General features: G+C 36.3%; 2 protein-coding genes and 1 non-coding gene across 6 annotated transcripts; 2 read left to right on the top strand and 1 right to left on the bottom strand.

The window, feature by feature from the left end:
- The first annotated feature begins 3,383 nt into the window (after positions 1–3,383).
- Positions 3,384–6,856, top strand: LOC126629848 (protein BEARSKIN2-like). Of its 2 annotated transcripts, none has more exons than XM_050299987.1 (6): positions 3,384–3,885; positions 4,800–5,071; positions 5,385–5,531; positions 5,642–5,956; positions 6,050–6,355; positions 6,450–6,856. In XM_050299987.1, the coding sequence occupies exons 1-6, from the start codon at positions 3,690–3,692 to the stop codon at positions 6,741–6,743; spliced, it is 1,530 nt and encodes a 509-aa protein (XP_050155944.1). In that variant the 5' UTR covers positions 3,384–3,689; the 3' UTR covers positions 6,744–6,856. The 2 variants fall into 2 exon arrangements, with proteins under 2 accessions (XP_050155944.1, XP_050155945.1); XM_050299988.1 differs by having other exon boundaries at positions 3,395–3,885; positions 4,800–5,050.
- Positions 6,857–7,544: 688 nt separating this feature from the next.
- On the bottom strand, positions 7,545–7,629 carry TRNAM-CAU (transfer RNA methionine (anticodon CAU)). Its single transcript is given in 2 exon segments — positions 7,545–7,580; positions 7,592–7,629. It is a non-coding gene; the product is annotated as a tRNA-Met (tRNA).
- A 2,971-nt stretch (positions 7,630–10,600) lies between these two features.
- On the top strand, positions 10,601–13,188 carry LOC126629851 (NAC domain-containing protein 71-like). Of its 3 annotated transcripts, XM_050299995.1 has the most exons (7): positions 10,614–10,914; positions 11,203–11,477; positions 11,666–11,791; positions 11,885–12,115; positions 12,226–12,384; positions 12,473–12,602; positions 12,726–13,188. In XM_050299995.1, the coding sequence occupies exons 1-6, from the start codon at positions 10,725–10,727 to the stop codon at positions 12,560–12,562; spliced, it is 1,071 nt and encodes a 356-aa protein (XP_050155952.1). In that variant the 5' UTR covers positions 10,614–10,724; the 3' UTR covers positions 12,563–12,602; positions 12,726–13,188. The 3 variants fall into 3 exon arrangements, with proteins under 3 accessions (XP_050155951.1, XP_050155950.1, XP_050155952.1); XM_050299994.1 differs by having other exon boundaries at positions 10,601–10,914; positions 11,666–12,115; positions 12,730–13,188; XM_050299993.1 differs by having other exon boundaries at positions 10,606–10,914; positions 11,666–12,115.
- Positions 13,189–13,677: the final 489 nt, after the last annotated feature.

Here is a 13,677-nt window from a genome sequence, read left to right as displayed (position 1 = left end):
TTTTGATCAAGTAATGTATCATAATAAAACTAGATTCAAATAATCAAATCACTTACTACGGGTGTCAAACATGGACTTAGGGCATCTAATATTACTTAGAAAGACATTTTCAGTCCACTGGCCGCGCTCCGCCGCACACGCCGCTGCGGTTGGCAGTCGGCCACCCCAACTTGCCAGAAAATTCAACTATTTCAAAAAATTACCAAATTTCACAGAAAAGTAGATCTCAGTGAGGGGAGCCTATTGGTGGTGGAAATGGGTTAAGTTAGCTTCACGATTTTTGGATCGCCGCCGTACACCCATAAGCTCTACCTTCAGTTTTTTTTTCCAAAACTAGCACAAAATTCCTTCTAATTTTGGGTGGAAATGGAAAGGGGAAGGCTAGGGAGTCGTTCCTAGGTGGTGATTTGCCTCAATTGAATGGCGTCAGGTTTGCAAGCCCCGTTGGGTCGGGTTGCACGAACTGGGCAGGAATCCGTGATCCCGTGCCTTTCTATTCTCTCCCTCCCCCTCATTTCTTCCCTTTCCCATTCGTCCACTTTTCTCCTCTCCCCTCTCCTTATTGGCTGACTTCCCCTCCTCCTTCCTTTCTCTCATTTTCTTTTTATCCTAACCGTACATCTCTCTCCCTTCTCTTCTTCCTTTTCGATCCCAACCACACACGTGGCTCCATCTGATGGTTCCAGAAAATCTGGAATCTTCTAGCAAGGTCAAAAATACAAAAATATCCATAACATTAAATGTTAATAACTCTTTCGTTATAACTCCAAATTACTTTCCATTTGCACTCACGCGTTCGTAAAATCGAGCTCTATTCGAAAATATAAATTGTGACCTCAAAAGGTCTACGAATTTTAAATAATTAATTTCCAAACTTTACTTTTCGTAACCAATTTAATAAAAATCTAAATTTAAACAAATTAAAAATAAATTCTCGAAAAATAATATAAAATCCTAATACTACAGATACGTATATTATAATAGTGAAATCCAAGAAAAGGATTTCATAGTAGAAGGGTAGGGTTTCAGAAGGAGGGGGATGAGGATCTAGGGATTCGATTAGAGGATGAGGGTTAGGGTTTGATGAAAAAGCAGCCTCCATGGATTTGAGATTGGAGAAGCTTCGAGTGCTAGAGGTCTAGGGAGAGATGTGTGTTTGCTCTCGAAGATGAAAACTTTTGGTTTTTTTGAAATTTTTGTTTTTTGTTTTTTTTTAATTTTTAATTTCCACGTGGATCCTTAAAGACACGTGGCGCCTAGACATTGTTCATATGGGCGTCACATCATCATTTAACGGGAGACTTAACAACTAGACTAACGGATGTATGAGACTGTCCTAAAATTAACCCTTTAGGTATGACTCTGGGGCGAAAAAAACTTCATGTACCAAATGTTGAATACCACGAAACTTGAGAGTAGTAAACTGAGATTTACCCCTCATTTTATGTCTTTAGATTAGACAAAATCCATTTCAAGTGTCTACTTGATAGTATAATGACATGTGATATTCTACTACGTATTTTGAATAGACATGATATTTGTGTCATAATTTTCGTATTCATGTTGTTTTTCTAACATATCCAATATCTTAATAGGTCGTGTCATGTAACATCCATTAAAGTATATGGGTAATATGACCTGACCTCATATCGACCCATTAATATAATCAGGTAATATGACCCGACCTGTTACTCGTTAAAGAAAATATATTTTAAATCCATAAATAATGAAGAAAAAAAAACATAATTTGACCCAAAAAAAATAAAAAACATAATACTAAATCAGTATATGCATACCGCATTGTCACATAAATATTACTTCAAAATATAAAAAAAAAACATTTACCTTTCAAGTATTAGATACCTCAAAATAAGAACCAAATGAAAAAGCATTAGTACATTACTACAAATTACCAAATGTTCAAGGATATGCAAAATGAAGGGAGTTGTGTTTCATGAGGGTTTGTATGGTTTTAAAAATTCAAACGACAATGTACCCATCCCAAACCGTATAGGATGCGATAACAAGTGTTTGCATATTTCTTCACATTTTTCGCACTTGTAAATTAATTATTACAATTTTTAATGTGTTTGGTATTTTTAAATTACTTCATATTTTTATTTTTAATGAGTTTTCTAATTTTTTTAATCTCACTCTTTGCCTATAGTATACTTTTAAAATATATAAATAAATAAAACTTTATTTTTTTCGGTTTATGTAGAATAATAATTACTATAATACATATTTAATATACAATATATGCATATACACTATGACTATTATATTTTATAGTAAATTTATTTAGTAGTTTTAAAAAAATTAAAATCATCAAAATATATATATTTTTTTAACTTGTTGAAACGGATTACCCGGGTGTCACCCTCGTGTAAACCTGTTAATGACCTGTTATTAACAGGTTCTTATCGTGTAACCTGCTAACGACCTGACTAGTTATCGTGTTGATTCGAAACCTTTTATTTTTGTGTCATTTACGTGTCGTGTTAACAAGTGTAAGAAATTGCCAAGTCTAATTTTGAACACATTGAAAATTGTATCCTTTACTACGGGCCTGGAAGAACTTCTTGAGACTCGCAATTTGTTTTGGGATCTATAAACTAAATCAAGCTAAACTATTAGAAAGATTATTGCGAGTAAGAGTAACCACACTAAAGTGAATTGAGTAATTAGTGAGACAAATATATTGAGATGAATCTCATGTTACAACCAAAGAATTTCCAACAACATATAACTTAAAAAAATAAGGAAAACTAATGAAAATGGTTTGAAAACTTTGAGTTTTAACGATAAGGACAAAATAAAGGGTAAAATAAATAGTACCAGGATTGACTTTTTAGTGTTAAAATGTGGTTTTTCGTTAAAGTGAACAGTACCGGGAGCTTTTTGTTAAAGTTCCCTAAAAAATAAGGAAAACTAATGAAAAATGATTGAAAACTTTAAGTTTTAATGATAATGACAAAATAAAAGGTAAAGTGAATAGTACCAGGTTTGACTTTTTAGTGTAAACATGTGGTTTTTCGTTAAAGTGAACAGTACCATGGACTTTTCATTAAAGCTCTCTAAAAAATATTCTCTAAAGTGATATATCTAATATTTATTTATCAAACGGGCACAAAATCTTATATAAATAAATTTGAGAAGTGACAATATATGAAGACATATTTTGATTGAAACTCCATGAAAATGCTACCGACTTTTTTAATTAGATTTTCTCGATCTACCTTATCGACTGTTTATCCTACACGATGACGAAATTCGTCTACTTCTTATATGCCCTCTGTTTTCAAAACTGCAAAATAAGCAATTGAATCAGAAATTTCAGTCTCACAACCTACCCTCATTTAATCTTCTATTTGGAAAAAATGGGATACAAAATCTTCTCATGATCCCTGTAGCTTCTCTGCTCTTTCCGAAGAAGCACACCCACGCAGCCATACAGCAAGCAGTTCCACACGTAGGATTGCCCGGGGTCCCACCAAAAATCACGACAACAAAAATTCCAGAGCCCACCATGTACAACCAAGCAGAAGTTTAATAGCTTCTTCCATAAGCAAAAAATGTCCACTGAAAGAGAAAGACTTTGATCGACCTCAAGTCAATTACTGTTTCTCTTGTTTTTCTTAATCCTAAAATAACCCACCCAGCATTCCATTTGTCCTACATGAAGGAGGATGGCTTCCAATGGAATCCCCTTCACCAGAGCAACCGCAAGAGGCATATTACTGCCAGTGGGATTCCGATTCCACCCCACAGAAGAAGAGCTGATCGGCCATTACTTGCAGTTGAAGCTCCGGGGAGAGGATTCCCTCGTCAGCGACGTCATCCGTGAAATCAATATCTGCAAACACGAGCCCTGGGACTTGCCTGGTAATTATTTGCAAAACCCCAGGTCTTAAATTTTCATTATTTTTCTTGTTTCAAAGAGTCGGATAATCTGTATAATCTGTATTTGCCATTGGGTATTTGGGTTTAATCCTTACGTAACTTATTACCAAACCCAGTTCTTAAAAAATTCAATTTTTTATTTTATTTTTGGTGACAACTTTAGTAATGTGTAACTTATTACTAAGGGATGTATTCAATTGAGAATTTGAGAGATTTTAATGGATTTATAAATCCATGGATTTTTATGGAGTTTAATTGATTTGTAGGGATTCCATGTAAAATTTTGATTCAATTCCCTCAAAATCTCATGGGGAAATGTGAGATTTGTGGATGCTTAAAATACACTACAAAATCTCTCAAATTCCTTCAAATTCCTCAATTTTTCCAAATTCTTTAAATTCTAATTCTAATTGAATACACCTGAAATGTTATAAACTTTTTTAAAATTCTAATTGAATACACCGGATTTCTAATGATTTTAATAAACTATCTTAAAATCCTAATTGAATACCCATTAAATTTCTGAGAATCACCTAAAATCTTGATTAGATTCATTAAGAAAATTAAAATCCCTCAAAATCCCAATTGAATACACCCCCTACAGTTTGAATCTCTGTTTAGGCAATTGGGTTTAATCCAAACGTAACTTATTACCAATCCCAGTTCTTAAAGTTACTATTGTTTTTTCTTGAGTGACAATTTTACGAAGGTAAGAGATTTTAGCGCTTAACACTCTTCTGCGAGTTCGAAAAATTGTAAAATGTTCATTTTTTAAGTGGAAATAGCTGAAGATGGGGTGCGAAAATCGCTACCTTTTTACTGATACTTTTTAGTTTGCATTTGAATGAGTGTAAAAATATGTGTTGGTTTGATCCAAATGTTGTGTTTTTATGCAGCTAAGTCATTGATAAAGTCGGATGATGAGGAATGGTACTTCTACAACCGACCAATTTACAAAAATAACAGCAGACACGACATCGAAAGGGCGACAAGCACAGGCTTCTGGAAGATCACTGGCCGGGATAAAATAGTCACGGCTCGAGACAACAAAACTATCGGTAAAAAGAGGATTCTGACATTTTACCGAGGTCGCCCTCGTCAAGCCCAAATTACCCCCTGGGTCATGCATGAGTTTTACATCCCTCAAGTCAGTCCTAATGCCAATCGGGTCATCCTTCTCTTTCTGTTATCGGGTCTTTGTTAATAATGTTAGGGATATATGATGTACAATTTGCAGCATTGTATGAGGCAAGTTCTATACCGGAGGCTTGAGGGGTTTTCGTTGTGAAACTCAAGTCTATTTGGTTTGGTTCGAAGAGGTTTTGGTTTTGAAATCATTGAATGGATCAAAATCGAAACCCCTTCAAGCCAATTGGCTTGTTCTGTAAATGTGCAAAGTTCAGTGACTTTTGGTTGGAACCTTGTTTAATTTTCTGTTGGTGATACTTCATTACATAATTGGTTTTCCAACTTATTTGCAGAGGGATTTCGTTCTCTGTCACGTAAAGAAGAAATCAGGTAAGAATACGGATGTTGCAACCTGTGATGAAGGTGAATCTAGTAATTACAACAATGCACATGACTTTGAAAATCAACTGCAACCAGCACATAATATGCATGTTGAAGAGGTGAGAATGTCGAGCACGAATGGTGATTAAAACTTCTTCATATATATATATATACTCGGAGCAAAAGAAACAGATCCAAAACCTTCGCTTGCTTGTTGTTCATTATGCAGGAACGTACTCAGCCACCACCAAATCCGGACATTTTTCAGAGGCATATGGGCAGTATGCTTGCAAATGCGCATGATAATAATGATTACCATGGAACGCAATCTGCACCTGGAGCTAATGAATCGGATGGAGATTCAGAAGAGTTCGTAAATACAGTTATTGTTGACCCGGATGAGGCTTTCAGTGAACAAATAACTCACGCTAACGTCTTAAATAACTCCACTCTGCCACAGTCACCTAGGAAGGTGTATTTAAAGGATTGTGGAGTAAGCAGTGGCTCAGCCACAGAAGTACAACATGCAGTTGAACTTGAAGAGGTAAAAAAGCGTTCTGCTAAAACTTCGCTTAACTTTTTGGTACTGGAAGCTTTGGAAACTTGCTCATGTTTTCTGATTATTATTATTTTTTAGGGCCAGTCCCGGGGCGGGAAAGGTGTTACGCTTCGTAACCGGATCTTAATACAGGCTGCTTCCTCTACCAATGTATTACCTAAACCTCAGACTGATCGTCTTCAATCAGTCAGTGATGAAGATTCTGGTGCATCAAGACCCATTAAAAAGAGTGCTTCCTCTGTGGATGTAGATGCAGATAGCCTTCAGATTAACTCTATTCAGTTAGCCTCCGACGAATACTATAACAATGAGAGAAGAACATATTCAACAAGTGCCCTCTTAGCACCAGGCAAACCTAATGAATTAGAACAGCAGCAAAGCAAGGTGAGTGAGAGAACCCAAACTGCAGCACGGAGAACATGAATAATGTTTCTTTGGAGAGGCTATTTCCACAACTTAATCTGGTTTATTTTTGCAGGCCAAAGTAGCTGCAGAGCGTCGAGCTGCTGTTGATTTTCCCCCGAAGAGGAACTTTATAACAGAATCTAACAAAGACGCAGAGGCGGTTCAAGGCAATAATACAGAAAAGGGTTTGAAGCAGACACACAATGCAACCACCGCCGGCAATTGGATGAGCTGTTCTTTCATTTCCTGGGAAACTTTCCCCCCATTAACAAGTCCCCCATCAGTATACCTTTTCAACACGGTTCTAGGTGCGATATTGTTCTTTGTTTTTGCTTGGGAAGTAGTTTTATATGGGCAGTGGTGCTAGATGAGCGTCACACAATGAGTAATGCCAGACTTAGTGGTTGCTTATTGCTGCTATAAAATGTGGGAGTACCAGCCATGTTTTGCAGTGATGAAATGTTTACATTTGGCATAGCCTATGGTAGGCCTGGCATTTTGGACCCAACCCGTTAACCCGACCCGACCCAACCCGTTAATATTTGTATTTGGGTGGATGTTTAATGGATTGGGTCGCTAACGGGTGAACCCGTTAACAACCCGTTAAATAACGGGTCACTTTGGGTCAACCTGTTAGACCCGTTAGGACCCGTTAGTTGAGGATATTTTAGTAATTTTAGTAAAGTCTTAATAACAAAAAATAAACTTTATGCAAAAAAAAAAAAAAAATTGTTAACGGGGGTTAACGGGTCGGGTTCGGGTGACCCGTTAACTTAACGGGTCGGGTTGAACCCGATCCAAACCCAATAAACCCGACCCGTTTACAGGTCTAGCCTATGGAGTTTGACATGTTTCTGTTTCTACGTACCAGATGTAATGATGTATGGCTGGTATTGGAATCTCGGTACGGTATATTGTTTTTTGTTTAATCATTTGGTAGCGGGGATTCGAACTCTTAGGATATTTTCTTGAAATTGTAAAAGAGAAATACGGTTAGACCATGGTAGTGTTAGAAGTTGAGATGTTAAAGAAATCATATGGAAATTCAAACTCTTGGGATATCATTTAAAATTGTGAAAGATAAATACTACTGGACCATGTTCGTGTTGTTAGAAGTTGGAAGTTAAAATGTTTTTGTTTTCCTATAATAGCAAAAGATAAAAAAGAATGGGGTGAGAGAGGCTCGAACTCTCGACCTCAGGATCACTCAGAAGCTATGAGACCTACGCGCTAGCCAACTGCGCCACCACCCCAACGCTGTTCAAGGCTGTGTTATGTACAATTTAAACGGAACATGCAAAATGTATTACATAACTTTAAAGCCCACAACCATCCTCAAAAACTTTGCTTGGTCAAAAATGGTTTGAAGGAGACCTGCATTACCAGTCAAAATTGATACTTAAAAAGATTACGCCACAATTTGTGGGCCAAGATATTTATAAGCATATGAATATTTACATTTTTGTCACATTAAATATGACTCACAAGCCCCCCAACGTAAGTGCCATAATGAGTCCCCAGCCACCGCGTCGGTGGGGTATATTATATATACCGTATATATTTTTCTGGCGACGAAAATTTTCAACTTTTAACAAATAGTTATAGATGCACATTTTCAATTTCAATTATGTTTGTTGTGTGAGTTTATTATGTATTACACATGTATACACAATAAAATTAGAGAATTTATAAAGAGTTCAACACTTATTCTTTTATGAAAGTTACTACTAGAGAAGGACCTTGAGGCTGTAAAATTAGACGGGCTAGTTACGAAAAAGTTTGTTGGTCGAAAAATATGGTAAGATTGAGTGATAATTATGTAACTTGAGATAAAGATAGGTCATGATTTTGGAGAAGAGGTACTTGAGACAACATGGTGAGGAAGTAGTTGAGACGTGTGAGGGAAGTCTTAAAGCCCTATTGGATATCTCCATTCTCCAATAACAAAATTCTGAAATATATATTTTTTTATAAAGAGGGAGGAACCAAAGGGATTCCTCCACCCACATCAACTATGACATCGCGTTATATGTCTTTCATAAATGAATGATGTTTTATGAATGATGTTAGAGAGATGAAATTTTTAGATTATCTTTTGTAAATTATATAATGTGGTAATTGATGGTTGGACTTCTTTAACTCATTAAAATAAGAGCTCAATCATTAATCGTCACATCATGCAGTCTATAAAAAATGGTCTAAAAATTTAGGATCTATTTGGTACTCTACTTGAATCCAACTTTTTAAACTCAAAAATAATTTTCAAGTTTTAAGCCTTAAAAACTTGTTTTGGTAGGACTATTTTCAAAAACTGAACTTAAGACTAACTAAAAAATATAGTATATTCTCTAAAAACATAAAAAGTGAGTTTTTAGAGTTTTTAAACTTCAACTCTCTCATTTCTTTTTTCTCCCTCCTCCCTCTCACTCCAAATCTCTCTCTCTTTTTTCTTCTCTCTCTCCTTTTTTTTTTTACCTTTTTCGTCTCTCCTTTAATCCGCTTTCTTCATTTTCTCGGTTCTTTCTCTCACTTCTCTTCCTCTCTATCTCGTCCAATCCTCTCTCTTTTTTCTTTTTTCTTCAATCATCTCTTACTTTCTTTCCTCATCTCTCATCTTTCTCCCTCTCATGTGACCCCCTCTTTTTAGATTTCTTTGTCTAGTTTAAGTCGTAAGATTTAAAAATTTTAAGTCGCAAACCAATCAAATTTTTGAGTTCTAAAGAAAGTTGTTTTAAAAAAATATTTGGAGAAATGATAAAAAATTTCAAATATGATACCAAACTGGCTCTTAGTTTCCTTCACATTTTCCCTCACAAAATATGTGGTATCGTGATCTTATTCGATTTGATATTGAGATGGCTTAGAGTAGAGCAGTACTTTCCAAAGTTTCTATCTGATGGTAGATGGATCAGAGATGAAAATCACCTAACGCGGCAATGCCAATTGCAAATGGAATCTTGAAAGGTGAGGAAATTGAAAGGACTATTCCACAGCCAAAGTACGTGGTTTTATACTTTCACATGTGTTGCTCTTAAACTTCTTGTCTCAATTGCAGGTTTAAAAATAGAGCACGCTGCCAATTTGGTCATCAATTAATATCCGAGTAAAAATTAAGTCTTTTAAAATTTATTAAAAATTGTAAATTTCATCTCTATTATAAGATTCAAAGTTATTTTATTCAAATTCTATCAATTTAAATCACGTGACTTGCATATGATATACTTTAGGAGATCATACGGTTATGTATCGAGGATGAGTATTTTGGCTCCTTTTTGCGTGTTTAGAAGAGTCATGAAATGTAAAGGTTTTGGCCCTTTTTGAGTGAACTATTTGTTTTAGTGAAGCCTAGAGTTAATAATTTGGTTAGGGGACTAGGAGTATACACATGAATGCAGTTTTAAAGAATTGAAAACCATGGATGATCAACTTGAGCTTAATCTTCCTGAGTACTCTCTTCAAACTTCGAATATTACGCGATCTCCTTCTCCCTTAGAACATAAGATGATGATCTCGGTTAACTTGAACAAATTAAATAGAATAAAATATCGAAGTGAAGAGTGCAAAAGATGAAAATGATGCGTAAAAGTCACTCTCTATTACAAAAGTCAAGTATTATTACGAGTTACTTCAACCCATCATTTTTTACCACAAGCACAATTCATACTTATTTGTTATCGTTATGTTGAAAAAGTTAAAGAAAATTAACAAACAAAAACAAGGATCTGGATCCTCTCCTTAGCTAATGAAGAGGATCCTCCTGATCAAGTATTGTGAATCGTTGTATTTTCATCCAACAGTTATAATTATTATAATTTTAAAGGAACCCTTCTGTTTGTAACCATTAAATAAAAATCTAACGGTCTACGATACTTGATCAGAAAGATCATTTCCATTGGCTAAGGAGAAGATCCAAATCCCAAAAACAAATGCAGGGTGCAAATTATAAAAACGAGCGTATCATTTCATATCGAATGCTTTTGGACTTGTAATTCAATGTGGGAAAAGGACGTGTAACTGCCTCTGACAGATTTTATGAAGTGGGAAGATTCCAAGTGTTATAAAGTAATCCTAAAGCTAAACTTCCAAGAGGGGTTGTCTACCAAAAAAATCAAAGGAAAAAAGTAAACTTCCGAGAGGGGTTGATCAAAAAGACAAAAATATATAAATAAAAAATAAAAGCGTGGCATGTCAGCAAACTTGTTTGGGAAGTCCGAGACTTGATTGGCTGGATCAAATAGTACTGATTATTCTGAAGTGACTTTATAAAATACTTGTAGCTGCACCTTCTTCTCATTTCACACAAACACACACGCACACACGCACACATACGCTGAGAGAAAAGAAACACATGGAAACACCGGGAAGAAAGAGAAAAACAAGAGGAGGAGGGGGTTCAGGGCAGGTAGGGTTCAGATTCCACCCCACCGGGGAGGAACTGGTGGACCATTACTTGAAGCTCAAGAAACAGGACAAGGATTTCCAAGCTGAAAACATCCCTGAAGTCGATGTCTGCAACTTCGACCCTGGGGATTTGGCTGGTAATTATTCAGTCTCTCCCACTCTTTCCTCACTGTTTATTTATCATTATTCATAAAAATAGTATATTGTTTTGTATTTGGTATGTGGTTTTGAAGAACTGAATTGGATTGGCATCCATTTCGTGTTTTGATTTTATTTGGTGCTGTTGGTGTACTTGGTTTTTTTCTCGCTAACAATTATGTATGAGCTCCCAAGGGGAAAAATTTGCTCTGTTTTTAGTACTTGGTTTTTCAAGACTTGAATTTGGTTGGCCTCAATTTCTTGGTTCGAATTGTTGCAATTTTCAGCTCGCATGCCATCCGACGATATGGAGTGGTACTTCTTCGGTCGAAAGAATTATAAGTACAAGAACAGCAAGCGGTCCAACAGAACCACACCAGGAGGCTACTGGAAAATCACAGGCAAGGAGCGTGATATCAAGGCTCGGCGGTCCAAAGCTGTCATTGGTAAGAAGAGGACCTTGACGTTCTACCGGCGTTGTGAGCCTAAACCGAAAAAAACCAACTGGGTCATGCACGAGCACGATCGCATTGATAGTGAAGCCAATCCTAAACTGCCTCAGGTCACTCTCTTTTCCAGTTGCAGAGTTTGCTATTTTGTTCCTTGTTTATTATCTTTGGATTATGCAACATCAAATTTGTGTGTTGGATTGATGTTTCCGTGTTTAACATACATTTAGTAATAGTTTTGAAGTGTGGCAATTGGATTGGATCTATAGCTCATAATATTGTTGTCCAACTTATGCTGAAGGATTTCGTTATCTGTCGCATGAAGAAAAAATCCGATGAGGAGGATACCTCAATCGGTGAAGTTGAACTTGGCAGCTGTAGTGTGTCTAATGTTGAAGATCATGCTGCAGCTGTTGTGACTCCAGGGGTGAGAATGAGAATCGTCTGGTCTTTTAACATTTATCTCATGGATCACGAGAAATTTATCGAAACTTATGCATCACTCTTTGATTCTCTTCAGTCACAGGATAACAGTTCCTCTACACCCCTATCATCCGGATACATAGAGCTGGAAGATGTTCTGCAAGCCAATGGCACCAATGATGATTGTAATGCAATACAATCACCATTTGGAGATAATAATTATTCTTATATTAATAAGAATGATATTTCAACCTGTGATGAAGGTGAACCTCATAGTTTCACCGTATCTGATTTAAAAAATGAAGCTCCACATAATATGTCTCAACAGGTGAGAATAAAAATGCTTATTTGAATATTTCTATATGAACTTTAATAATACAAAAGTGTATCAAAACTTAACCTGCTTGTTTGTGATTTTTAATCCAATTATGTGTTCAGTCCCAAAACGACATGGATTCACTCTGTTTACATGTCGCCCAAGAGTCACCAACATGTGTTATATCCAAGAATAATGTTTCTACCAGTGATGATGATGAACAATTTAAGAACTCCATTTCTAATTTTGAAAATCAAGCTACGAATAAAAGGATTTCAGAGGTAAGAATGAGTCTCTTTAAACATTTTCTTATATGAACTTCTTATGGATATATTTAAACTTTGCTCTTGTTCATGATTCTTAATCTAGGTATGTCCTCCACCAGAAGAAGATATGGAATTTTTCTTTGATCTACCATTTTTCTTTGATCTACCTCAACTAGAGGACTACACACTGTAGCCACCAATGAAAACAACAGTGGGAGATGTTTTGCATGACAGTGAGTTTCAATCCCGAATATGAAGCTAATTACTTTTTTCCCACCAAGTTCTTGAATAAGGTTATAGTTAACTATGATTATTAGTCCTATGAAGAAGTAACATAAACTTATTTTGAATGACAGCAAGCTATCGAAGTGCAGGAGTGGTACGAACACCAAAGTAGTGTCATGGATGTGTAAAATGCTATTATGCATTAGCTAAAGGAGAATAGTAAAGAGGGCTTTTGAATTAGGCATGGAAGAGGTAGCTCACAGTAACTGAAGGCCTTCTTTCAAGTTCGTGGAAATATCTCCCTGAAGTCGTTAATCAAATCCTCCACGGAATAATGTTTCGACCAAGCCATAATGCGCCTTATTGGCAATGCTTTTGTTTGTTCTGAAGCTCTTGCTGCGTGTCTGCTGTAGTATCTATCAGATGACATATTAGTGTTACTTGAGATGTATTTTTGTTATATTTGGAATGACTCAAAACATATGGTTGTAGTTTAAGGTGCTACACCTTTTTGTAAGTATCCTTTTGTATTGTTTATCAGGGAAAAGGATCATCGAGGATCCAGTGATCCTGTGATCGTGACCGTTCATCGTATATCGTGTGATCAGTTTTTGTTAGATACTATTTATATCCTTTTCCGTTTATCAGAACCTCTTAACGTTGAACGGGCTTTTGCATATTCTTCTCTCTTTCTATATATGCAATGTCAATTGTTACATGTTGTATTATGTTACACCCAATTAAGGAGAAAAGAGATCGAAAGGATACACGGCTGCAAACGGCTGCAATTTGGCAAGCAAAATGTGCCCATAAACATGGCAGTGCTGCAATTTGGCAAGCAAAACGTGCCCCATGAACATGACAGTGCTATAACCACATTGAGAAGTGATGAGGAGATCGACATCGAATTGAGCGAACTATTTGAAGTTGAAAAAAGATCGAAAACTCAAAGTTGGAGGCCGGTGGTGGGCATTTGGGAAAGTCGGGCCGATCGGGTGTCTTCATTCAAGCGGCGATACAGAAGAAGAACGAAACGAAGTGAGAGGCCGGGGGTCCGGGAAAAGAGTCGAGTCGATCAGGCTC

This window comes from Malus sylvestris, chromosome 7, assembly GCF_916048215.2.
Source record: "Malus sylvestris chromosome 7, drMalSylv7.2, whole genome shotgun sequence".
Taxonomy (NCBI): Eukaryota; Viridiplantae; Streptophyta; class Magnoliopsida; order Rosales; family Rosaceae; genus Malus; species Malus sylvestris.
Note: the sequence above shows the minus strand (reverse complement) of the source record. Positions and strands in the feature narration are given on the sequence as shown.